General features: G+C 38.8%; 1 protein-coding gene across 2 annotated transcripts; it reads left to right on the top strand.

Moving 5' to 3' along the window:
• The first annotated feature begins 821 nt into the window (after positions 1-821).
• slc29a4 (solute carrier family 29 member 4) lies at positions 822-18,915 on the top strand. Of its 2 annotated transcripts, none has more exons than XM_022757063.1 (11): positions 822-970; positions 2,913-3,299; positions 8,079-8,210; positions 8,406-8,519; positions 9,411-9,539; positions 10,683-10,757; positions 10,856-11,115; positions 14,504-14,624; positions 14,820-15,007; positions 16,502-16,742; positions 17,768-18,915. In XM_022757063.1, the coding sequence occupies exons 2-11, from the start codon at positions 3,065-3,067 to the stop codon at positions 17,911-17,913; spliced, it is 1,641 nt and encodes a 546-aa protein (XP_022612784.1). In that variant the 5' UTR covers positions 822-970; positions 2,913-3,064; the 3' UTR covers positions 17,914-18,915. The 2 variants fall into 2 exon arrangements, with proteins under 2 accessions (XP_022612784.1, XP_022612782.1); XM_022757061.1 differs by having other exon boundaries at positions 10,856-11,124.
• Positions 18,916-27,728: the final 8,813 nt, after the last annotated feature.

The following is a 27,728-nucleotide window of genomic DNA, read 5'->3' as shown; positions in this document are numbered from 1 at the left end:
CCTACAGAAAAAAGACATAATGACCCCCCCCCTCTCTATTGTTCTTCTTTTTTTTCCTATCCACTGTGTTCCTTATCTGTTGCTTTTGCAGCACACATGTACTTCACATATCGTTCCAATAAAGAAAAAGAAAAATAATAAAACTGGGGGGAAAAAAAGGGAAAAAACAGAGAAAGGAAAACAGAATCTCTGATGAAAAACCACAGTTTTTAATATTCCTGCAGGTCCTCCTGGGGTTTATGAGCCCAGCCGGGAAATCAGTGACTTTAACGTGATCTTATCATATTTTATGCCATTTCTGATCTCTTCTGCCATCACTATAATATTCCTATCTGACTTATTGCTGTGGCATTTGAATAACCTTTTAAATATAGGCTATACTGATGTATGGGGTGACGTGTGTAGCTGCTGATCAGTGCAAACTTCATGTATTCTGTCTTTTATCTTCTTATATTTATATCTTTAATGGCAGTTTTACAGAATCCTACTTTCTAGGATGAATAGAAAAAGAAAAATCGCTCAATAATTTAAAACGTGCGCTGACTGTATTCTGCATGGACAAAGAAAAAAAAGTTGTTTAACATGCATTTGGATGCTCTCATCCTCCTTTTTAATAGCGCTTCTGAAAAGACTGATTGCGAGAGATGAACAGCCAGAGGCAACACCCCCTCCCCCCCTTCCTCTTCCTCGTTCTCCTCCCCCCCCTCCTCCTCTTCCTCCTCCTCCCTCCTCCTCTTCCTCCTCCTCACCCACCTTCGCTCTCCTCATCCATCCATCCACGCTTCCCTTTTCTGTGCTGCCGGATGGTGCGTTTAGGAGCGCACGCAGGACGGCACCGGGGCTTCCCTTCTGTCTGCTGGAGACGGGCTGAGGAGGGACCAGGTCCGACCGGCAGAGACCACCTCGCGGATCCCGGGGGGGAAGGTCTCCGCTTCTGCGAACACGACAGAGGAGGAGACACGCGGGGGAGGTAAAGGGGCCGTTAATAACCTGTTGTCTGTGTGTTTGTGTTCTTTTGTTTTTTTTTTGGTTGAAGGGTGAAAGCGCCGTTGTGGTGGTGGTAGCGGACACACACACACACACACACACACACACACACACAAAGCACGCGCACGGATTTAAAAGCGACATTTAAACCTGCCTGGACTCGATCACGATGGTTTTAAATGCTGATTTGGAAAAAAAAGAGAAAAGAAAGTGAGCTGATCCTGTGTGAAGCCTCTACTGCGTTTTTCTCCCCTTCCTTTGATTAATTGCACATTTTTAACACTCACGCGCCTTCATTAGCAGAACACGTGAGGTTAATTGATGTGGAGTTGGTGCATTTTTTATCCACTGATTTACCTCCAGCCCAGGTGATCAGGTGCTTCCGTGATGTTGCTCAGTGTTGATGGTTTTTTATTTATTTATTTATTTATTTATTATCATTTTATAAGTAAACAATAGAAACTGCAGCGTGACATGAGACTGCAAATCAATTACAGTCGCTGGTTGGAGCCTTTTGATTTGAAGAGGGGGAGGGAAGACAGAGCGCCGCCTCAAGTCTGGACATGGAAACTCTGCAGAAACGCGTCTCTCGTGGCCGGTGATCAGGAATCATTATTGGGTTTAACAACAACCCGCACAACCTCCACGGAACCAGCGCTGCCGCGTCCAGGAGAGGGAGTCCTCTGTTTAATCACCTGTTTCCTCTGCATCCTCTGGAGCTCAGGATGAGCCCACATTACTGGGATGATAACCTTCTTACATCATCTGATCCTGGAGGGGGGGGGGGTGGGGGGGGGTGGGGTTAATATAGGATCTCACCCTAAAAACAAAAAATAAAGCAGCTGTGTTGCTTCATTTTCTGGGCCAGAGTGGAAATCTAACGCTCAGGGCATCAGAGGTGAGCAGACACCATGTGTGACTCCCTGTGTGTTTGTGTAACCACACAGGTCAAACACAATAGATGAGCTTTTGTGTGTGTGTTTGCATATTGAACAATGTCAATACCCATTCATATTGATCTAGCTTGCAACAATATAATTTCCCTCAAGGTTCCCTGTTGACAGGAGTGAATGGAAGCAGCTGTGACGACAGGAAGGACACCTGCTGATAAATGTTTAAATCCAAACACAGGGAGTTTTTGCATTACACTGTCAAATGGGTTTAATAGTAGGCGAAGATGTTCACAATAGAGATGAAATACTTAGTTGATTAATCAATTAGGCCTAGTTGATCACATTTATCTCCACGGTTTATAGCTGATTGATTGTTTCAGTCATTTTTTTAAAGCCCAGATGGCGACTATCCTCCTCCTCCTCCTTTTGTCTCATCTCCATCCCTGTAAATGAAATGTCTTTGGGTTTTGGTTGTTTGTTGTTTGGACTAAAGAAGCTGAAGAAGAAGCTAGTAGCTTGTGATGTGCATCTTGCAATATTTTCTGATGGTTTACAGACCAAACAACCGATCAATGAATCAAGAATGTGATTTATTAACAGACACGGAGTGAGTCTACTGATTTGTCTGTTATTTGATTAATACATTTAGTCTTAAAATGTCAGAAAATAGTAATAAAGGCCTGTCACAGTTTTCTTACTTCACCTGCTGACTTAACTTAAACAAGTAATTGATCATTTAAACTGTGATGAATTAATTTCGTAATCAATTTTCTCTTCTCCTCTGCATCGTACAGTAATAATATAATATAATGCAGTGCCTGTTTATTGAATGCAGAGGTGCATTTTCACTGACCTTGTCTGCCACCCAGTCATGCCACCTCTGTTTCTCTCATTTAATATGCCTCTCACACAAACACACACACAGCAATCTTATGTTTCTTTGGGGTGTCTAACCTTGTGTCTTGTCACTTTCTTCTTCTCTTACATTTTAATTCTGTTTGTGCTTCTGTTTCCTGTTGTTTCCTCCTGCAGATCCTCCATCATCTGAAGGTCTCCCGCCTCTCTTCCAGGGCGTGTCACTGGGATTGTGTTTACCATGCACACTCCCCACAGTGCGTAGCTTGTACAACCGAGGGGAGTGTTAAGTGTGTGTGTTTGTGTGTGTGCGTACTTGAAGTGAAGACATGGGGTCAGTGGGAGCAGAGCGCCGAAGGCCCACGCCAGTCCAGACGCCTGAAGAGAGGGATGTGTGGCGGGATGGAAGCAGAGCTGGATGGAGGGATGTGGGGAGGGAGGGCTGGAGAGAGGGAAGAGAGAGCAGCGTGGTGCAGAGCTACAGCTTCGACTCGTACCAGCTGGAGGAGGAGGAGATCAATAAAGACGCCCCTGAGCGAGGAGTGCTGGCTCTGTCCGAACCTGGTGAGGGAGTTTCTGTTCTGACTAACTGTGTTTGTGTTTACGTGTGTCTACGTGTGTGTGTGTGTGTGTGTGTGTGTGTGTGTGTGTGTGTGTGTGTGTGTGTGTGTACTGCCTTTATAAATAGACAGACAAGAAAGGAAGGAACAAGATAGATGTTTCAACAACAACAACTTATCAAAGTGAAAAACCACAACGACAGAATATCCTTCTACTCTAAAACACAGAGATAGAAAAGAGTTATTTCACTGGTTTCCATTAAATTCAAAATGTCATGTTTTTAATTAATTTAACAGCTCTGTTTCTTAATGCGTTTAATAGAGCACCACCAGCACCACATTTTTACATTAAACTCTGTATTTGTAAGGATGCCATCTGTGAATTAGGGATGTTGTGATGTTAGACCATATTCACTCGGCGGCCATTTTACTCTGATGTCACGCTGAAGGTGGGAAGCCTGAATTTGTCAGATGTTAAAAGTAAAGACAGGCCGTCACTGGAAACATTGAAAGCTAATGCTAGGCTAGCAAACGTGAAGTTTGCAATTGACATAAATGTCAATGTTAGTGCTACTACAGTTGTCAGATGACTCATTAATCCACTGGCTTGTGCAAACATTAAACATTAACTAATATTATATGGTTTCATAATCAACCTGCATCAATGACGCAGTAATATGAGAGCGGAGCAAATGCATCGCTGCTAACTTAACCGGGTGAAAAGATAGCAAGGAAGCTAACATTACATTGCTAGCTTGTTTACATCCGGTGTGTTTCACTTCCATGCTGAACTAAACGTGTCGAGATCAGCGTTGATATTTCAGAATTACTTTATTTCTTTCCTATTGTATCATGTAGCACTATCAAACAGTAATGTTGGCTCAGGAGTGGTTGAATGCTAACATTAGCTGTTGGCTAACGGTAGCTAAGAGGTTATCAAATAGGTTGTTTTAGATTGAAATATGGGTCGAAGTCTCTTCGGATTTTTCTTATCTATTGTCTTTTCTGTTGCTCATCGATTGTGACGCGTCAAATAGAAACAATTCATCAGAGTCACTATGTTTATGACGTGTAACCTGGAACACAGCAGTGCAACATTATCCTGTCACCCAGAGGAAAATGGCCGCCGTGTGAATTTGGACTATAACGATATTTTTGCGATAATGTTAGAAAATTTGAAGAGGAAAAAACCTTTCATTCAAATTCATCCTTAACTTTGTTTTCATGGTGTTTTTGGCTTTTTTGGCAAATGAATTAGACTCAAATACAAGTGTGACAAATAGAACAATTATACATTAATGGAGAGTGAAAAGGAAACCAGATGAATTGATAAACAAAAGTAAGTAAAATACCATGGTTATTGTCAGTACAGGTATATCGTGACAGTTTTTCAGGCAGTGGACTGATGTCAATTAGTCCCATCTGTTGTTTAAGCACTCCCTGTTTAACTCAGTGTCCTGTGTTAGCAGTGCTGAGTTTACAGGATTCGTTGCTTTGAGTTCTGGCAGCCTCACCGCGACCAGACCCGTCTCTCAAATGTCACTCAACTGCTGCCATGGAGAACACCCACAGAGAGGCTCGAAGATAAAGCACAGTTTATGCTAATGTACCCGAGAAATGTTTTATCCACTTTAGAAAAATGGGAAAATGATGCACAACAGCTGAGGCAAAACTCCAGTCGCCACCAAAAGGGCAGATTAGTTTTTATTTTTTACATTTTGCATTTAGTCGGCTTGTGCAGTGTGTGTGTGTGTGTGTGTGTGTGTGGTGTTGCTTGTGTGTGTGTGTGTGTGTGTGTGTGTGTGTGTGTGTGTGTGGGTGTGTGTTTATGTGACGATGGTTGAGGCCAGAGTGAATGAAAACAGTGATGGGAGCACAAAGGATGTGTATGTAAACCATTATGGGCAGGCCTGTTAACAGAATAATTGCTGTGTTGCCTGGTTACTCAGGTTGCACAAAGGGCACGTTAATCAAATCAGAAGTGACCGAGGACACACAGCGAGGGCCTTTGCCTCTGTCTCTCTCCTCTTGTTGCTGTCAGTCTCCATACCTCAGTCTGCAGGCAGCAAAAAATAAAAGGAGTATGCTGGTTCCACACGGAATGAGTCTGTCCTTTTCCCTTACAAGCTCAGAGAAGGCGGACAGACTTCATCCTGGCCTGTCGTTAAATATATTTTTCAGACGAAGGTGGAGAAGTCTGACATGTTTTCCTCCGCGCTGCCGACGTATGTCCGTCCGTCTGTCAAGGGTCAAAGGTCAAGGTCACGGTGATCTCACGAAACAGGACTTTGGCCTAATGAATGCAATATCTTGAACTCCTCAAGAGAATCCCTTCAGATTTGGCACAAACGTTCACTAGGACTCATGAACCTCATAGACCTCTGAACCAACATGTAATTCCTTCAAATAAATTCAAACGTAACCCAATCAGTCAAATGAAACAGAGAGCTGTGACTGACGTGGCCATGCATCAGTGATCAGAGTCTTTATACTGTCATGTGCGGTGCTGCACTTAGTGTCTTGAGTATAGACAGTCAGACAAGGTTGATGTTGCTCCACTTGTTTGTGCTGCCTTCACTGCCACTTGTGTTTAGCTCGCGGGTAAGTCTGAGTTTGCTGTTGCTGTAGAGTAAGGCTTTTTACAAAGTCGGCAAACAGCCTTATCTTTGTTTGTAATCTTGTGATCTAAAGTGTAGAACCCAAAATACCTCCACAAACTCTAGTTCCTAAGTGCTTTGGTGTTGCCCTGTACCTCCTCCAAAAAACAGCCCCAAAATATGAACATTAGAAAATAAAAATCCATCCTAAAGCACTTTCATGTTGTTAGTTCCTGCTCTGAAATGTCAGTGACAGTGTGAGCAATGCTGCGGTGTCCTCTTCAACGGATTCTCTGTTAATGAGGTTTGACTTTCTGCAGGCACAGATCTTTTCCTCTGTCTGTGCGTCCATGATGACGATGTGTCACTCAGTGGCGGTTCCAGCTTGCATGGTGCCCTGGGCAAATGAAAATCCTTCTGTACATTTTTTATAATAATATTCCTGTGATATTATTCCTCAAAACAAACCGTTAATCCTGCAGATATTTCTGAAAATATTCTTGCAACAAATTATCATAACTTTCAAAAACTAAATAAATGATAAATCCCATTATTTACAATCATAAATACCAAGACAAGAAAGAAAAGCCAAGAAAAGCTTCTGTCTCTCTTATATACAGACAAATAACAGACAACCAAAATCACTAAGCTGCAGAAATCCTTCATCCCACAAATAGATTAACAAGAGAACCTACTTATTATTATTATTACAACCTTCAAACAAGACACACTCATTCTGAATTGCACAACTGTCATTTGAAGTATGACATTTCTTGCTTTCATCATCAGTTAGTACCAACATTAAATACACTCATAAATACCAGAATAAAGTAACACATCTCTCTATATTTCTATATCTATATATCTGTATATAGGCCTATAGATAAATAGATACCAATATAAACAAGACACACACAGGTGTTGGTGTGCAGACTAGTTTATTATTCTTAATGACTTCACAGTATTATGAATGGACTGTGTTTACGCACATTTTCGCACAGAATCATTTTCCTTGAACTTTGTACAAATATTTACTGTAATATTTACTTTATTTACATCGACGCTCTGTTTTCAATAGACTCACATGGAGTGAAGCAACATGACACTATGAGACTATCCAAATCTTTTCCAACTTTACGCAATAGTTTATCGACAGAAGTCAATGACCCACAAAGACAAATAATATATATAGATATAGAAAACCAATTCTATATCTATATATCACGATTTCACAGGATTATTAATGAATTGTGGTTTATTTTGTAGTTTTTCCTGGTGTGACTAATTTGACTAATTGCATTATTTCTGTACAGAGATAGGAATGCACTATTTGATAGATTTCCCCGCCCCCTCCCCGTCTACCACCACCTCTGAGAGCGAGAGAGTCCTTCTCACCAGAGGCTGCACTAACTAGAAAGGGAGCCTGCTCTGATCCACAGTGACATGATCACTGCTCGTGCTAACGAGACACTTTGCTTCATTCTGAACAAATGTGCTGCTGTAAGCCTGAACTGCTTCACATGCTGTGTGTCAAGAAACAACAGACCCGGCAGAAATGCAAATATGGTCGTTAAAACAGATAATTAGTTATAAGATAATCACAAAGATTACTGCTGAGCTAAGTGCAGACTATCACCCATCAACAGATGAGGAGGAAAATCATTTATCAACCCCAGTTTGCATAATAATTAATTGGACGAATCATTAAGCTGTGACATTAATGATTGGGGTTTTTTCTCCTTCAGTCTGCTGTAAAATCTAAATGCTCAAAAAATCATTTGGAGCCATTAATAGTCGGCTCACAGGATTAGGAAAGGATTATAAACAGTTATATAAAGAACCTGCACATTGCACTTAAACCATGAAACTGAATCAGCTGCACAACACAAAAGTCCTACTTGTGACTGAAACCACTCGTGCAGATAGTCCAATGATTCACCCACAATTCCTGTGATCAGTCTTTAACCAGCACAACAGGAACAGCGCGAGCTGCTCCATCAGCAGAGCCGCAGCTACGCCTCTGCTCCGCTCTATCAGCATTCATCCTGATTAGCTTTAATGAAGACGGAGTGCGTTGGCTTCAGACCTAATTCTGATGTTTTGAAGTCATTTTTATTCCCGCTGCTTGAGCATGATTTCATACTCTTTTAATTCTCTAACCCTTGACTCCCTCATTCCGGTCCCAGACTTTGAGGAGCCGATCCCTGACGACCGTTACCATGGCATCTACTTTGCCATGCTATTGGCTGGAGTGGGTTTCCTGCTTCCTTACAACAGTTTCATAACAGATGTGGACTACCTGCACCACAAGTTTGAAGGTATAAATATACATGAGTACAAATAAACCCACGCATGTTCTTACAAAAACAAACAAAAAAAAGGGGGATGCATGAATTTTACAGACACAAGCACCTGGACAGAACGCATTCATGTCCAACTCCCAGGAGTCACGGCTCTTGTGTGTGTGTGTGTGTGTGTGTGTGTGTGTGTGTGTGTGTGTGTGTGTGTTTCAGGCACGTCCATCGTGTTCGACATGAGTCTGACGTACATCCTGGTGGCTCTGTTGGCCGTCATCCTCAACAATGTGCTGGTGGAGAGGCTCAGCTTGCACACCAGAATTACTGTGGGTAAGTCAGACAGGGACAGACAAACCTCTAATTGTGAAATGTCTCTCATTATAGGAACTTATACCGCTACTCATTTATTAATGACCCTGTGGGAACCTCAGGGCTCATCAGAGCAGAGTACACAGAGCGAAAATGAGAAGACAGTATAAAGAGGAAGAGAAAAAAATAATAATTCTCCTGTGTATTTTAGTCACAAACTGTCTCAAACAAACTTTGCCAAAGACTGTGAATTCACAAGGGTCTCTCTTTCAAGATCTTACATCATCCTGAGTTTTTTAGCTATCATAACATTTCACAAAGCTATTAAAGCAAACCATTCACATATAAGTATTCACATCTAGGCAGATTTGACATCAGGTTTGTAATAAACTGAAGTGTGATACTACAGAGATTAAATGTGCTTCAAAATTGTTCATTTAAAAGCCGTTTTTTAAAGATACTGCGTCTTTGAAGTGTAAATAGTTCTTCATAGGACATAAGTAACATAAAAATATTAAAGCAGTTCATCCTATCTGTATATAACAAATCATTTTTGAGCAAAAAGTTTGCGAAAAAAAAGTTCTTTAAAAATGTATGTTCCCCGAGGAGAGGTTGGATTTCTCTGCACATATACGCTGTAAGTAAGAGCAAGGTTTCACCACTTTACCCTCTGCAGCTCAAAATAGCTCTGCTTGCATCCTTGAGGAGATGTCTTTTGAAGTGTGTTGTCTGCACAAGAGCTCGTCTCTGGGGGATAATGAAGTCGGAATCGAACTTCAGTCGAAAGCGCCAATGTTCGCACACCGGCTTTTGTCAAATATCTGTTCATTGCAATCACAACATGACCTAGTTCAGAGACGACTCCTCACTGTCCATCTGTCTGTCTGTCTGTCTGTGTTTTTTTGTCTCCAGGTTACATCTTAGCTCTGGGGCCGCTGGTCTTCGTCAGCGTGTTTGATGTCTGGCTGGCAAAGTTCACCACCAGGCAGGCGTACATCGTCAACCTGGTGTCAGTGGGAGTGGTGGCCTTTGGATGTACAGGTACTACTAATGCTTATCTATCTATCTATCTATCTATCTATCTATCTATCTATCTATCTATCTATCTATCTATCTATCTATTCGTCTGTCTGTCCGCCAGAAAAACAACTGCTAATTAATGCTAACGTTGCTCCATATCTGCTGGATTTATATGTTAGCCACTGCTAGCTAACAGTCGGGCTGCTACTTTGTAGGCAGCTGTTTTTAGTGAATTAGCTCTAACTGCCCACGACAACACGGCCAACAGACCAAGTCAACAGCTAGCTGGTGAAAATGGAGGAGCATTTAGCAGCTAATGTGCCAGACATTTGCCTGGTGGAGACAAAAACAAAAACTAAAAAGGAGAGTGAATTTTGGACGTACATTAGCAACTGTTTGCTAACATATTTGCTAACACAAAGTCAGTGTGTTTACAACTTGTCTCACTGACCAACTGGTCAAATTATCAATACTTGTAGGTTTACTGTAAAGAGTAGAAACATATACTCCAAAACCTTGAATCCAAGTGTTTTTATTTGCGTGTAAGACATTTTGAATATAAAATTTGCAGAATATTTTGATAATGTTGACTTTATTGCACGTCAGGATTTATGGCAAGTCTCATGTGGTGGATATGGATGTTATTACTTTATGTTACATACAGTAGATGCAGCTGTAGATCTGATAAAGATAAAGACAGAATATGTAATATACTGTAGGTACATACATTTTCAGACAGTCAGACTCACTGTGGAGCTATTAGACTGGACTGTGCTACTGTAAACATGTTGATAATTTGTCCACCTCCTGTACTGTGTGCATATGGACTACAATGTAAATGTATGTTATCCATCAGAGCTGTCAAACGAACGAGCAGCAGTGTCAGCACAAACACAAACACAGAAGAGGCTTGAGTCATCGGCTGCTGCTAATGACTTTCATACATTGAGCCAGTTTCCTTGTTGTTACTGTGAGTGTGAACACAGAGTCTTTCAGCCGACAGAAATAACAGTTTAATTAATTGAGGTCTGGAGGTCAGAGCCGCCTCTCTCTAGTGATGAGTGGAGGTTCATGAAGCGACATCTCTAAATAAAGTGTTGTTGTTACAGTGTTGACTGTTAGGCCACTGTTTGCTCTGATAACCACTTCCTCCTCCCTCCCCAGTGCAGCAGTCCAGTTTCTATGGTTACATGGGGATGCTGCCCAAGAGGTACACACAGGGCGTGATGACTGGAGAGAGTAAGTACCGTCACTCAGACAAAGATCTCCATCTTCTGTATTTTCCTCTGTTCTTACTCGTCGACCTGTCTGGACTCCACCCCCTCCGGTTTCTCCAGGTACGGCCGGGGTGATCATCTCCCTGTCCCGCATCTTCACCAAGCTGCTGATCACTGACGAGAGGAGGAACACGCTCATCTTCTTCCTCGTCTCCATCAGCATGGAGATGCTCTGCTTCCTGCTTCACCTGCTGGTGCGGCGCTCCCGATTCGTCCGCTACTACACCAACCATGCCCAGGGCAAAGGCCCGGGCAAAGGTCATGACCCACGTGACAACGGGACTGGATACAGGGTTCACCATGACGTCACTGCAGAGGAAGTAAGATTTGTAAGTCTGTGGACACTTTCTTGAACATGCTGTGTTTGTGCTGTGTATTCAAACAAGCTCATCGGTCGTTTGTGCAGCAGGTTATTATGACCCATAGTTACGCTTTGTTGCTAGGCAACATGTAGTGGCCGTAGTAATTATGACAGGAGCAAAGGGAGAAGTGCAGTGACGAAGTGTAAGGAGAGGTTAGGTATGGATGGATGGATGGGTCAACAAAACACAGTAATATGACACAGGGGAGCGGTGTTCGATTCCCATCTGGAAGCAGCAGTTTATGAAAGTTAACTACGATGTTATCATTGTAACCATGACAACAAAGATAATCTAATGTTGACCCAAACAAAACCCTTAGCCAAATTAACAGCGGACAGTCATGTATTTTGACTATGGTAACTGTTGTATTGTAATAAACTATTGTGAAGGCCGACTGAAAAAATGACAACTCCCTACCTTTGAAGCAGTCGTGAAATTCGTTTGAAGTATGTTGGTTTTTGTTACTTTATTGCCCGGATATGAACTCCTAACCAATGAGTGAGCCAGCTAACCTTTTCTCTGCTCTGAGACTAAAAAAAGAAAGAAAAGCAAAATCTGATTGGATAACTCTATTTTGATGGTTTTAGCTTCACTTCTGAAGCTGCTAGCAGCCAACCCCCTGTGTTAGCCAAAACAAGCGCGATAGACGTCTGTTTTTAATTACAAACGGATAGGCCACCAAAAACAGGGACAGTCCCGTTATGTTGTTATGTGCTGAGTTTTAGTGTCTGCTGCACTGGCAGTTTGTCATGATTAACTTTATATTTAAGACATTTTGCTTCAACTTAATATTTTATGATTTAGTCGCCTCTGTATTTTCTCAAGTCTAGGTTTTCAAGTAATACTGAGAGATCGACTCTTCCACTCCACGTGGATCAGCTTATACATGTTTGATTCATCCGATCCTTCAAAAATGTTGCAACAACAAACTTTCTGAACTCAGACAGGGAGGAAATGTCAGGCTCCTAGAAAACGGATGTGTCATGCAACTCAATTTCTCTGCAGAGAGTGTGTGTATGTGTGTGTGTGTATCTCTTGCATGTGTAAGTGTGAACGTCCACAGAGTGATTGAGGGTTGTGTGTGTTATAAAATGCAGAATCGTTACATCTACATTTACATGTACAGGATGTTTTTTTGGCTGCCACTCACAAAAGGGAAGCGTTGAGAGAGGAAGAGCAAGGGATTTTGGGAAGAGTTATTAGGGATGAGGCGTGCAGAGACAGTGGTGCGGGTGGTGCAGAAAAAAGGATTGAGACAGATGGTGTTTTAGAGAGAAAAGGGGAGAATGAAGTCTCCTGCGAACAGACAGAAAACGAGAAAAGGTTGTGAGAAAACTGTTGAGGCAAAGAGAGGCGAGAACATGTGGAGGGGTGGGGGTGCAAGTGCAGAGAGGCAGCCAGCCAAGAGGAGGAAGAGGGAGGCATCATGACGAAAAATGACACAACTGAAAGAAACAGAAAGTGAGCAAGGAATGGGAGGGGGGAGGACACAGAGCAGGACACCGGTCCCGACAACGACGGACAGAAATGATGGAAGAGGAGGAAAATCCTCTTTGTAGTCACGCTTGAAGCAGCACTTAGTTAGACTGAAGACATGGAGCTAATGTTCCTCATCATGTGTGTGTGTGTGTGTGTGTGTGTGTGTGTTTAGAGCCTTCAAAGGAAAACATGGCACTTCAGGGTGTCGTCATTTCATATGTGCATGATTGTGTGTGTGTGTGTGTGTGTGTGTGTGTGGGTATATATGAGGGATGCCCTGTATTTTACAGTAGTGTGTGTTGGTGTTGGTGGTGTGAGTGTGATGTTTTGTTGGGGGGGGGGCTGATCCAGGCGGCTCTTTGTTCTGGTTGCCATGGGAAACCGAGGCAGCGCTCTATATTATGGAATAATCAAGAAGAGTGGTGCCCTCTGGCCTGCAAGTCCCACTAATCAACTAATGGATCTGTGTGTGTATGTGTGTGTGTGTGTGTGTGTGTGTAACTATTTGTGCACACCTGTGTGATGTTCATATGAAGAAGCGTGTGTTTGAAAATAAGCATGAGTAGAAGAATGTGCCTATATATTTGGATGAAGAGAAAATGTGTGTGTGTGTGTGTGTGTGTGTGTGTGTGTGTGTGTGTGTGTGTGTGTGTGTGTGTGTGTGTTTGTGGCTCCTGGGCTTATTTGCAGTCCTCTCTGCAGTCTCTTTAACATAATTACATCAACCTGCAGCTACTCATAGTCGTCCTCTAATAGCCGCTGCCATAAAAAGCTGATGTCATGCAGCCGGGAAGCCATTACCAATGAAAGAGAAGTGAAAAGACGAAGTTCAAACACAGACACAGAATATGTTTATTTACTGTGTGATGTCTTCCTTTAGTGTTTTCTTAATGAACTGTTAATGCCCTTCAAAAAGCCTTTGAAAGTGCTCTCATGAAATGAACAACAACATGATGATTTTTCCCCGTGTGATTTGATAGTTCATATAATATTTTCAATACATTTTAAAACCATGAGGAGATTTTACCTAATATTTTATGACATTAAGATGTGAACTTTAGCATAGGGTGACCAGACATCACTGTTTTCTGGGGACTGTCCCCGTTGTTGGCGGCCTATCCCTGGAAATGTCCCTGTTTTTAAGTGTGAATTAAAAAACGAACATTGCGCTTGTTTTGGCCAACAGAGGGGGCTAGCTGCTAGCTATAGCAGCTTCAGAAATGAAGTTAAAATAATCAAAGTAGAGTTAAACTGTTTTTTGTTGCGTCTAGGCAGAGAAGAGATTAGCTGGCTGAGTCATTGGTTAGGAGTTCATAGCCGGGCAGTAAACTAACAGAAACAAACATACCCTAAGCCCCCAGCCGAAACTTGAAAAAAAAATTTTTATGTTGGAAGAAGTGAAGAAGAAGAAGTTGCCCAACAGTCTGCGATGGACTTCACACAACAATATTCACAAGAAGACTTTTATGAAAAACCCTTTGATTCTTTTGATCTATGGACCCTTACGGACTATAAATAATTGAGGAATAGACAGACAATCAGACTTCATGACTGCTTCAATGGGAGGGAGTTGTTGTTTTATCAGTTGTTCTTCATCATAGTTTATCACAGTACAGTTACTGTGGTCAAAATACATGAAACCGGGACTCTCCCTCTTTTTCATTTCATAGATAAAAACATAAGATATTTTAATGATATATTTTATCTATGATCTATACAGTATATATATATATATATATACTGTATATATATGTATATATCGACCACTGAACTGGAAATGTTTCCACTTTAAGAGTTGTTTTATTTGAAAAACTGAAGACTGTGTGTGTGTGTGTGTGTGTGTGTGTGTGTGTGTGTGTCTCTTCAGGGAAACGGTGGGACGGGACCGTCTGCTCCAGAAGAAGGCGTTGAGGAATTTGTGGGTGGTACCTATGTGCGATTTGATGCCCCAAAAGCCAAGATAAGGAGGAGCTGGCCCGGTGTCCGAGGTTCTCTCAGTTTTAATCTCGTATACTCACTGCTCAATTACCCTCTGACTCTAACAGATGGATGTGAAATTTAAATGCATCCCCTGGTGATTGTCGGGAAGAGGGCTGTGTTCTCAGTGAATTTGCCTGCTCAGCGGAGAGCTTCAGGTTTTTTTTTAAACATCGCCCTGTGTTTGTGTTTCTTCTCCAACCAAGACATGATCCTGCATCGTTACGTGGTGTCCCGTGTGATCTGGGCCTACATGCTGTCTATAGCAGTGACCTACAGCATCACTCTGTGTCTGTTCCCTGGACTGGAGTCAGAGATACGAAACCCCACCTTGGGGGAGTGGCTCCCCATCCTCATCATGGCCACCTTCAACATGTCGGACTTTGTTGGCAAGGTGAGGCGCAAGTGGTTTTTTTTTTTTACGTGTCATGTAACCCGTGTAACTGTCATAACTTACCTGAATTCTTTATCGTTCTCATTTATTCTTTTTCGTACAAATCATAACAGGAACCCTCCTTTTTCGAATCATTTTCTTTATCATTCTCATAAATGGAGTTACATTTTTTAAAACGTTCATAAAACACAGTAAATCACGTACTGACAACACCATGTGACACCCAGCTGGACCGGAGCTTTATTTTGTCCAACCTGGAGAGGCTGTCTGAATGTAGTCCAAACCTCACTGCCACAACACACCAATACAGATTACTACTGCACTATGTGAAACATTACAGCTTGTGTAGATTGCACTAATAAAAACAGGATATAGTGATTGACAGGGACCAGGAGAGTGTGGTGTAAAAAAATAATTATAATAATAATAATAATAATACAAATAAGCCTCAGACACCTGAAGGTAGGGTTGCAGCATCCTACAGCTTTCCTCATTACTCACATGTTACATCACATCATGCAGAACACACACTGAGTGTTAATCAGTATAATTTTTTTCAATTTTGAAAATTACTTCTGGGAGATGGAGGGGTTGTACATAAAAAGGGGGTTGCTGTATCAACTTACAGGTTACAGGTTGTGTCTGCTGCCCCCATGTGGCAAAAAAAAGATAGTTATTGAAGGTTTACATTAAAATACAAGCGTTTAAAACAATTTTTAACTTAATACGTCTTAGTTAATGAGCATTTGTAGTAGCACTGTCCTTTTATTCAGGCATTCATAGCCTCAGGTATAAAATCTCTGTGAGGTTTGTTGAGGATACTTTCATCCAGCTTATATCTGTGATTTGTGTAGTAGAGAAACTGTAAGTCTGGTTATTCTCTAGTATAAAATCCACTGGATCATCATTGTTGGTAACACCAGAAAACATGGGAATGATCCTTTATCATCCCTCTCTCCTGGGATTCTGGGATTTAATTGTATTTTTCAAGCTTCTATGCACTACAGAAGCTTTGAAGAGACAAAGTCACACTGAAGTTAACCTTGTGAAATTGTTGAAGGAGTCGCCCCACTTATTAAAAACCTGAGCGTAAGGCCGGGGAAACTCTGGTTTATTTTTGGATAATTGCTCTTAGCTCAAAGGCGCTATCTGAATATTCAGAAATGAAACCTTATCAAGTGTCCTTAAGTCATAATTTTGACTTTGACAGGAAAAAAGTTGATTGAGATTGTAAGCTTTGTCTTTGTCCTCACAGCAAATTTTGCATTTTGCTGAAATGGAGTAAAAAAAAGGAGATAAGGAGAAGAGAAATTAAATAGAAAGGAAAATTAAGGTAGCTTAGAGGTAAAAGAAGAGTTGTGATAAGAATTGGGAATATAATAGGAAAGAGGGAATAGAATAAAGTACATTTTGATTCAGTTGTTGTGCTAGCGGCCTCCCAGTGAAGCAGCTGGTCGAGCCTCCAGCATCACTGAAATGTCCCCTGCTCCTCAGATCCTGGCAGCGCTGCCGTACGACTGGTCTGGAGGCCGTCTGCTCTTCTTCTCCTGCCTCAGGGTGATCTTCATCCCTCTGTTCGTCATGTGCGTTTACCCGGCCAGCTCACCCACCCTGTCCCACCCTGCCTGGCCCTGTCTTTTCTCCCTCCTCATGGGAGTCACCAACGGATACTTCGGGTCCGTGCCGATGATTCAGGCTGCCGGCAAAGTGCCGCCCGAGCAGAGGGAGCTGGCAGGTGAGTTGTTCACCTCGATGTTATCGTGTTACCTTTGACACACTGTTGCTCATGTGATCAACAGGAAATGGATCAAAACAATGTTGATAAGCTATTCAGCGTTTATCATATAAAAAAACAAACATTTGCTGGTTCCAGCTTCTCCAGTGTTGCTGCTCTCCAGCTGCTGCATATCATTGCAAACTGAATATTTTTGAGTTTTTATCTTGTTTGTTGATCAAATCATCTCAATTTTGCTGCTTCAACTGATTTCCTGATGTTTTACATAATCGACTAATCTAAAAAATCAAACCAAAAGATGAATTGGTTGAAAATAATCACTAGTTGTGATCCTGGATGAAAACAAAAGAGATGTAATGTCTTAATTAATGAGCTTTACGGTGCTGGTAGGTGGATTGTGGGACCGAGCCTCGTTAGCTGTAAAAGTTCCATCTGTCGTTGTTACAACAGCTTCATATTATTGTCAGTGTGTTTGTCCGTTATTGATCATATATGTTATTGATCTATCTCATCTTATAAGTGTTTGTTATTTTTATTCCCTCCGCGCCGGCGACAGTCAGAGCAGCAGCCATATTGTTTTCAGGTTGTCTGTCCATCCGTCCCATTCTCGTAGACACGATGTCTCAGTAACACCCTGATGGAACTTCTTAAAATTTGGCACAAACATTCACTAGGACTCAAGGACGAACTGATTAGACTTTGGTGGTCAAAGGTCAAAGGTCATGGTCACGGTGACCTCAGAAAACATTTTTTAGCCATTACTCAACAAACTAAAGAAAATTTCACACAAATGGTTCATATTTCACATGACTTTGGATAAACAGGGATTTAACCTGGAACTAGTCTGAGTGGCGGAGGGATACAAACACGAGGCAGTGATTGTAGTTTATGGTTTGTCACGCTGTTTCACCAAAAGATAAATAAATAAATAAAAGTTCCAGCCTACCACTGCTCACTCTGGAGGAGCGACTCTCCTGTTCTCTCTCTGTATCAGCTCCACACTCATTCTCTGATTCTCTCTCCAGGGAACACCATGACGGTCTCCTATATGACGGGCCTGATGGTGGGCTCCGCTGTGGCGTACGCAGCTTACAGCTTCACCGCTCCAGGGACGGGAACACACTTCTCTGTGCTCAACACACACGCGCCTGCCAACGGTACAGGGTACTGAATGTCTACACACAATCGAAACACACGCTCAGAGACACGGACGTATAAACACACATACATGTACACACACCTGCAGCCATTAACACACATAAGATCTTGGAAGGAGAAGCGGGTACAGACTGACGGACCTCTGACTGAGAAGCAAAAGAGACAAAAAGTGACATTTGGCATTGGAGGAAATGATGTTCAACAGTGAAAACGTAGCAGGTTTCTCCACCCACTCATTCTCCAGCCTGGTGATCCAGTGACCTCCACCTGTGCCGCTGTGATGAACTTTCCCCTGGAGGTGGAGAACAGGAGCTGTGCACCTGTCAGCCCTTTGAGTGTCTCACAGCGTAATTATTGTCTGCATGTGTGTGTGAACGGATCGGCTGACATTTGTACAGCTATACAGTCAAGTGATGTGTCGCAGCAGGGAATTAACGGTTCATAATTTTCAATGAGACCTCTTGTCTCGGATCACATGTGTTATGTTTCATGATTTCTTTGAACTGTCGCTGTTTGAAATAGAAATATGATGTTAGCGTGGATTTTTCTGGACTGTTTCCTCATTATAATCTCCGATGAAAATAGGACTGCAGCTCACGGTGATGTGATTTGGGTAATGTGATCAAAATCCTCTGACTTTAAGGGAGTTTTTTTAGCTTCAGTAAAATTTTTCTGAGTAATAATGGGATATGAAAGGGATTTAAATAAGTTTTTGTTGACTGAACAAATACACACACTATATACAAATGTATGTAGACGTCCCTGAGTTCAAGATGAGTCATAGGAAAATTTTGTTGAACTTTACAGAAAGAGAAAAAAGGGAATTTGATATAAAACATATTTAGCATGTTACAAGAGATAACTGAACCGTTACCACAGCGACACAGAGTTTAACCTTGTAAAAGAAAAAAAAAAAGTATCTTTAATTTTACTGTGTCTTTAAAGGAGCTAATTGTAAGTTTTGGTATTGCTACATAGCTAGCGTTAGCATTACCAGCTGTTTACCTACCAGTCTAGAAGAAATGTTGTGAGTTCAAACTTTATTCCTGTACTCAGAGGTGGAAAGTAACGTCAATGTTAACTCTTGTCTCTATCACGTCTGTTCTTCTACTGACGTTAGCATGCTAACCAGCTAGCCTCGGCCTGTCTCAACGACTCACTGTAGCTTCAAATCTGTCCTGAAGACTTAGTGCTGCTCAGAGGATTTATAACCTCTTTTGCTATAAAGACAACAATGGCCGAAACTCTCGTCAAGCGACACACACCACCACTTACAAAACTTACAAATAGCCCCTTTAAGAAAGTTACAGACATTTTCTGACTTTATTTTCCCCTTCCAGTCCATGTGTTTTGTCTCTGTTCAGCTTGTTTGTCTAATCTGAACTGAAAAAGCTTCTGTCGTACTTATTTTCATTTTTATTTTTATTAGCCGTATATAGTATATACTTTATATCTAAAAAAAAAAAAAAAGTCTGTTAAGAAATAACGTTAAACCCTTTTTGTAGTTGTTATGATTATTTGCATTGTCACTGGCAGCTGCTCGTGCCTGTTACTCTAACGCTAAAAGAAGAAAAGAATGAGCAGATTTCAGAGAACAAAGTGTTGGTATGATTTTTCGTAAATGGTCTGTGTCCCCTCTTTGTCCCTCTGAACTGTGTCTGTGTTTAACGTCCATGTAATGATGTGGGATATTATGGGGGAAAAAAACAGTTAGTGCCAAACAGTCCGCCTGTTTCTGATCAGAGTTAGTAGCTGAGAAACGATTGAATGTAAAGTTGTAAATATACAGAATAAAATGCACTCAAGGCAGTGAAGAGCTTTTATTTTATCCATGTGAAAGCCCCTAGGAAAAATCAGATTCGTATTTTTTGTAGCTTTATTTAGCAGAAAAAATCCAGAAAGCACCTATTTCCTCCCCAGCTTTTTAGTTCCTCCACGTTTCCGGTTGGATTTGATTAATTTTTCAGCGATAAGAGGATCAGCAGAGTTCAGCGTTTATACATTATGGAGAAAACAGGCCTCAGTGTAGAAAGTGCACTACATTATGTAGGTGACGGCTTGAATGGAGCCCACTGTCGGCGCCGCTTGAAGAATGGTAGGGCGCCATTTGGGAGATAACCTCATTACTGTATGTATGTCCCGTTGTGCTGATGGTGCCTTTCTGCCCGGGGCCTCTCCGCTCTCAGTGAGCTGCTGGGTTTGATGGTGTTTTTAGTTATTTTTGGTCAGACGTGTCATTAAAGGACACGGAAAGTCTCTTTACGCCTGTTTCTCTCTTTCTGTGGTGGAAACTACAGGGACATTTTGAGAGAAGGGAGATCCCACTTTTCACAAAGTATTGCATCACTGTAATTTTCTTGAAACCAGCATAGTGATTTTCCATCGCTACAACCAGTTCAAAACTTTAAACTGTTCAGTGGAGAAAATGACACTTTTGTTTGAATTGATTGTTGAGACACTTTCAAACCTTATTAATAACCTATTGCAAGAACAACTGTGTGAACATTTTTTTCAACTGGCGATGAATAATTTATCATTTCGCTAGATATTTTTGGCGTTAGCTGACACTTTTATCCATATTTTTTTATCATGAGTTTAACAGCAGAAGGCTTCATAATTACATACAGCCGACTGCAGAGAGTGCAAAGCATGGTGGAGCAGAAGAGGAAACATAATCATTAGGTGACGTCTTTGCCCCTGATAGAAAATGGAAAGTGACTCTGGAGTTTGGAGGTTATTTCACTGCTGGGGAATGACATTCACTCTTCAGCTGAGTTGACTGTGCTGTTACAGGCAAACACACTGGCCTGTTATTTTATGTGGAAAACAACTTTTAATTCTGTATTTTATCTCATCCCCAAGGTCTCATATTTGTCAGCTTGCCCTGTGACTTCCTGTTTTTTTTTTTGTTTTTTTTACAGCAGCCACAGCCTGAGATAACGCTCATTTTTCTCACCACTAACAGCAGAGAATTTGTGCAGAAACCATCTCATACTGACTATTTTAGACTGCACACTGTGAAATATCTGTATGGTGTTCAGAGAACGGTGTTGCATAGAGATGCTACGCTGTTTATATGTATATATATGTCAACTGTAACATAAGATATTTTGCAGATGATATTTGTGACAAAAAGACAGTTTAAGAGCTTTAGTGATTCAAACTAAGAATTGGGTGCAGTGAGCTGAATTTGGCGTTTTTGCTGGTGTCATTATTGCATGACGGTCGGGTGTCTGATCCGCTTTTTTAATGCAAAATCCAGATATACAACAGAAGGAGTCAACAGCCTACTGACTACACCTGCCTGGTGGGAGGGAAATTACTACTTCTACTTCTGCCTAAAAATAATAGTCATTGCTTAAAATGCCACTAATATCTCGCACCAAAACGTGCAAATTCTCCAACAATGTAAACTGACATTTTATTTTGTTGTACATAAGCTACATGATTTCAGTTTAAGATAATGAATTTTCCCAAAAGAGTCTATTTGTGCCCAACATTGTACCATCAGCAGCGCTTAATAAACAGTTGTTTACATCTTCGTCTGCCGCCTCATTTGTGTGCGTTGTTGCTATTTCTGCTGTTGCATATTTACATGCCATGAAAAAAGGCTGTTTTTACATATTATGGTTTAGATCAGAGCTTCTCTGTCAAAACAGGAAGCAACCACATTTAGTCAGTGTGATTTTTTTTTTCTGTCTAAACAGCTGTCAGCGGAAAAGCTCTGCACCACAAAACCTCCCCAGATAGCAAAAGAAATCTGGCCCATACTTGAGGCCACATGCTTGATTTCTTCTGGCCCAGTATACGCCCTGTTCCACGGCCCGAATCTGGCCCATATACAGCATGGTTGTAAGATTCCACATAACTGGATCTCCTGGCTGTCAGTCAGTACCTGAGGACAACAGCTACACTCTGCCCAGATGTGGAAGTATATGGGCCTGACTCGGGCCGAGGACCCAAGCGTATGTTGGACCATAAGTTTCTTTTACTATCTATCTACACAAAAATCTCTTTTTTTTCAGGCATTATTATAGATAATTGATCTTTTTATTACAGAGAAGTATCTGAGTTTATATTTGAATATGAAACATCAGTAAAAGGTTAGATCCGGTCAGCTGTAAGTTGGTCACGTGTCTTGGAATAGCAGAGCTGGAGTCAGTGAGCAGGTTGTTGCAGCCAAGAAAAACAAAGAGACAATAAATGTAATGTTGTAATCTTCAGTCTGATGACAGGAAGCATCTTCTCGCCTGAAGTGTCATCGAACATGAGTCTCAGTTCTCACTGTAGGGATCAATGAATGAAGTGAAGCCAGTGTGTGAAAGAAATCTGTAGTAGCTGCTTCTCTCCAGCAGAGAGCGCTGCTGCTCAGAGAACGACTCGGAGAACAGTGCAGCGCAGCACTTCAGGTCCAAACATGAACCAGTGGGGAGAGTTTGTAACACAGATCAGAAGTTGTGTCTTTATTTAGCTTCATATCTGTGTCAAACACCTCTGACAGAATTAGAGAAAGAGCTTCTCTTTTTTTGACCTTTGACCCTTCAGCTGCAGGACAGTGTCTCTACTCAGGCCACATGACCACACAAACCCAAAACAGATTCCCAAAACTTCTCCTTCAGATCTTCTACTGCATCTTGTGCTCATAGTGATACAGAGGTCAAAGTGTTCTGGTGGAGCTGCACCTCTTCTTCTGTGTGTGCATGTACATGCTGTATGAATATCTGGGTGTTTGTTTGTGTGCACGCTCAGATGAGTGTATGAGTGGGCCTGTGTGTGTGTGTGTGTGTGTGTGTGTGTGTGTGTGTGTGTGTGTGTGTGTGTGCTAATTTTGGATGTAGCTGCAGGGAAAGAAAGTCTCTGGTGTGTGACAGAGCAACTGATCATTAGTCATTCTGCTCCACATACTGTAGAGAGGAAGAGAGGAGGAGGAGAGGCAAGATGGAGGAGACGAGAGGGTAAAAAGAGAGTGGAAGGGTAAAAGAGGTCTGGTAGTTTGTTTTTCACTCTGTGTGCTAATGCTGATGAAGCTCAACGCAGCATTACTGCTCATGCTGAGCGACATGTGCTTCATAAACCCACTGCTTCCTTTCACAGATTGTTTATGAGATTTATCTGTCTGCATAAACATGTTTGTGAAGAAACTCACACTGGTACCTAACGTCATCAGAAAAATTAACTGATGCTATTTAATCATGTTAGCTAGCGTTAACTAGCAAGCTAGCCTTGGTTTCTGTCTTCTGTAGGTTAGCAGTCAGGTTGCTAGCAGGAGGAAACATAAAATCGTGGATATAACAAAATATGAGTTGAATTTCAGCATGAATTAATTATTTTGTAGTAATCAGAGCAACTGATGAGGAAACAGGTGCATCTTCAGGGTATAAAATGATAGTGTGATTAATTATACGCTATTATGGATTAATGTAAATTATTGACTTACATTTAATGTAACCAGAATCCACTCATTGTGATATTAATGTGTAAGTTAATATAACACAGGATAATTTCTTTTCACTCTTTGATCTGTTACTGTGCAGTTTTATTTTAATGTAAATACACCCATACATACATTTTTTGTATAACTATGCTATGATTTCTTTATGCCATTCTATACTGTGACTTTTTACGCCTTAATATACTATTACTTTTTTATGATTTTTTATGCCTTACTATACTATGACTTTTTAATAACTTTTTGTGCCTTACTATATTACGATGTTTTATGACTTTTTATGGCTTACTTTACTATGACTTTTTATATCTTACTATACTGTCTTTTTTATGACTTTTTATGGCTTACTACACTATGACGTTTTTTTGACTTACTATACTATGACGTTTTATACCTTACTATTCCATGACTTTTCAATGAATTTTTATGCCTTACTATACTATGACGTTTTTACGACTTTCATGCCTTCCTACACTATGACTTTTTTATGCCTTACTATACTATGTCTTTTTTATGGCTAATTACATTATGACTTTTTATGCCTTACTATATTATGACATTTTATGCCTTACTAAACTATGACTTTTTTATGACTTTTTATGCCTTATTATTTTATGACTTTTTAATAAGTTTTTATGCCTTACTACACAATTCCTTTTTTTATGAATTTTTATGCCTTACTTTACTATGACATTTTCATGACTTTTTATGCCTTATTATACTGTGATATTTTTATGCCTTACTACACTATTACTTTTTTTTATGAATTTTTATGCCTTACTTTACTATGACTTTTTATGCCTTACTATAATTTGACTTTTTAATAACTTTTTGTGCCTTCATTTATTATGACTTACTTACTATGACGTTTTTAGACTTTCATGCCTTACTATACTATGTCTTTTTTATGGCTAATTACATTATGACTTTTTATGCCTTACTTTATTATGGCTTTTCAAGCCTTTTTATTTTATGGCTTTTTATGCCTTACAATACTATAACTTTATTATGACTTTTTATGGCTTACTAAACTATGTCTTTTTTATGACATTTTGTGCCTTACTACACTATTACTTTTTTTGAATGATTTTTTATGCCTTACTATACTTTGACTTTTTTTTGACTTCTTATGCTTTATTATACTATGACGTTTTTTGTCTTATTATACTATGACATTTATATGACTTACTATAATATGACTTTTTTATAATTTTTTGTGCCTTACTTTATTATGACTTTTTATGACTGTTTATACCTTACTATAATATGACTTTTTATGACTTTTTATGCCTTATTATTTTATGACTTTTTAATAAGTTTTTATGCCTTACTACACAATTCCTTTTTTTCATGATTTTTTATGCCTTACTATACTTTGACTTTTTTTTATGAATTTTTACGCCTTACTTTACTATGACATTTTCATGACTTTTTATGCCTTATTATACTGTGATATTTTTATGCCTTACTACACTATTACTTTTTTTTATGAATTTTTATGCCTTACTTTACTATGACTTTTTATGCCTTACTATAATTTGACTTTTTAATAACTTTTTGTGCCTTCATTTATTATGACTTACTTACTATGACGTTTTTAGACTTTCATGCCTTACTATACTATGTCTTTTTTATGGCTAATTACATTATGACTTTTTATGCCTTACTTTATTATGGCTTTTCAAGCCTTTTTATTTTATGGCTTTTTATGCCTTACAATACTATAACTTTATTATGACTTTTTATGGCTTACTAAACTATGTCTTTTTTATGACATTTTGTGCCTTACTACACTATTACTTTTTTTGAATGATTTTTTATGCCTTACTATACTTTGACTTTTTTTTGACTTCTTATGCTTTATTATACTATGACGTTTTTTGTCTTATTATACTATGACATTTATATGACTTACTATAATATGACTTTTTTATAATTTTTTGTGCCTTACTTTATTATGACTTTTTATGACTGTTTATACCTTACTATAATATGACTTTTTATGACTTTTTATGCCTTATTATTTTATGACTTTTTAATAAGTTTTTATGCCTTACTACACAATTCCTTTTTTTCATGATTTTTTATGCCTTACTATACTTTGACTTTTTTTTATGAATTTTTACGCCTTACTTTACTATGACATTTTCATGACTTTTTATGCCTTATTATACTGTGATATTTTTATGCCTTACTACACTATTACTTTTTTTTATGAATTTTTATGCCTTACTTTACTATGACTTTTTATGCCTTACTATAATTTGACTTTTTAATAACTTTTTGTGCCTTCATTTATTATGACTTACTTACTATGACGTTTTTAGACTTTCATGCCTTACTATACTATGTCTTTTTTATGGCTAATTACATTATGACTTTTTATGCCTTACTTTATTATGGCTTTTCAAGCCTTTTTATTTTATGGCTTTTTATGCCTTACAATACTATAACTTTATTATGACTTTTTATGGCTTACTAAACTATGTCTTTTTTATGACATTTTGTGCCTTACTACACTATTACTTTTTTTGAATGATTTTTTATGCCTTACTATACTTTGACTTTTTTTTGACTTCTTATGCTTTATTATACTATGACGTTTTTTGTCTTATTATACTATGACATTTATATGACTTACTATAATATGACTTTTTTATAATTTTTTGTGCCTTACTTTATTATGACTTTTTATGACTGTTTATACCTTACTATAATATGACTTTTTATGACTTTTTATGCCTTATTATTTTATGACTTTTTAATAAGTTTTTATGCCTTACTACACAATTCCTTTTTTTCATGATTTTTTATGCCTTACTATACTTTGACTTTTTTTTATGAATTTTTACGCCTTACTTTACTATGACATTTTCATGACTTTTTATGCCTTATTATACTGTGATATTTTTATGCCTTACTACACTATTACTTTTTTTTATGAATTTTTATGCCTTACTTTACTATGACTTTTTATGCCTTACTATAATTTGACTTTTTAATAACTTTTTGTGCCTTCATTTATTATGACTTACTTACTATGACGTTTTTAGACTTTCATGCCTTACTATACTATGTCTTTTTTATGGCTAATTACATTATGACTTTTTATGCCTTACTTTATTATGGCTTTTCAAGCCTTTTTATTTTATGGCTTTTTATGCCTTACAATACTATAACTTTATTATGACTTTTTATGGCTTACTAAACTATGTCTTTTTTATGACATTTTGTGCCTTACTACACTATTACTTTTTTTGAATGATTTTTTATGCCTTACTATACTTTGACTTTTTTTTGACTTCTTATGCTTTATTATACTATGACGTTTTTTGTCTTATTATACTATGACATTTATATGACTTACTATAATATGACTTTTTTATAATTTTTTGTGCCTTACTTTATTATGACTTTTTATGACTGTTTATACCTTACTATAATATGACTTTTTATGACTTTTTATGCCTTATTATTTTATGACTTTTTAATAAGTTTTTATGCCTTACTACACAATTCCTTTTTTTCATGATTTTTTATGCCTTACTATACTTTGACTTTTTTTTATGAATTTTTACGCCTTACTTTACTATGACATTTTCATGACTTTTTATGCCTTATTATACTGTGATATTTTTATGCCTTACTACACTATTACTTTTTTTTATGAATTTTTATGCCTTACTTTACTATGACTTTTTATGCCTTACTATAATTTGACTTTTTAATAACTTTTTGTGCCTTCATTTATTATGACTTACTTACTATGACGTTTTTAGACTTTCATGCCTTACTATACTATGTCTTTTTTATGGCTAATTACATTATGACTTTTTATGCCTTACTTTATTATGGCTTTTCAAGCCTTTTTATTTTATGGCTTTTTATGCCTTACAATACTATAACTTTATTATGACTTTTTATGGCTTACTAAACTATGTCTTTTTTATGACATTTTGTGCCTTACTACACTATTACTTTTTTTGAATGATTTTTTATGCCTTACTATACTTTGACTTTTTTTTGACTTCTTATGCTTTATTATACTATGACGTTTTTTGTCTTATTATACTATGACATTTATATGACTTACTATAATATGACTTTTTTATAATTTTTTGTGCCTTACTTTATTATGACTTTTTATGACTGTTTATACCTTACTATAATATGACTTTTTATGACTTTTTATGCCTTATTATTTTATGACTTTTTAATAAGTTTTTATGCCTTACTACACAATTCCTTTTTTTCATGATTTTTTATGCCTTACTATACTTTGACTTTTTTTTATGAATTTTTACGCCTTACTTTACTATGACATTTTCATGACTTTTTATGCCTTATTATACTGTGATATTTTTATGCCTTACTACACT

Source organism: Seriola dumerili, unplaced genomic scaffold, assembly GCF_002260705.1.
Source record: "Seriola dumerili isolate Sdu_G_001 unplaced genomic scaffold, Sdu_1.0 BDQW01000262.1, whole genome shotgun sequence".
Taxonomy (NCBI): Eukaryota; Metazoa; Chordata; class Actinopteri; order Carangiformes; family Carangidae; genus Seriola; species Seriola dumerili.
The sequence above is the reverse complement of the archived record's forward strand: the minus strand, read 5'-3'. Positions and strand labels throughout refer to the sequence as shown.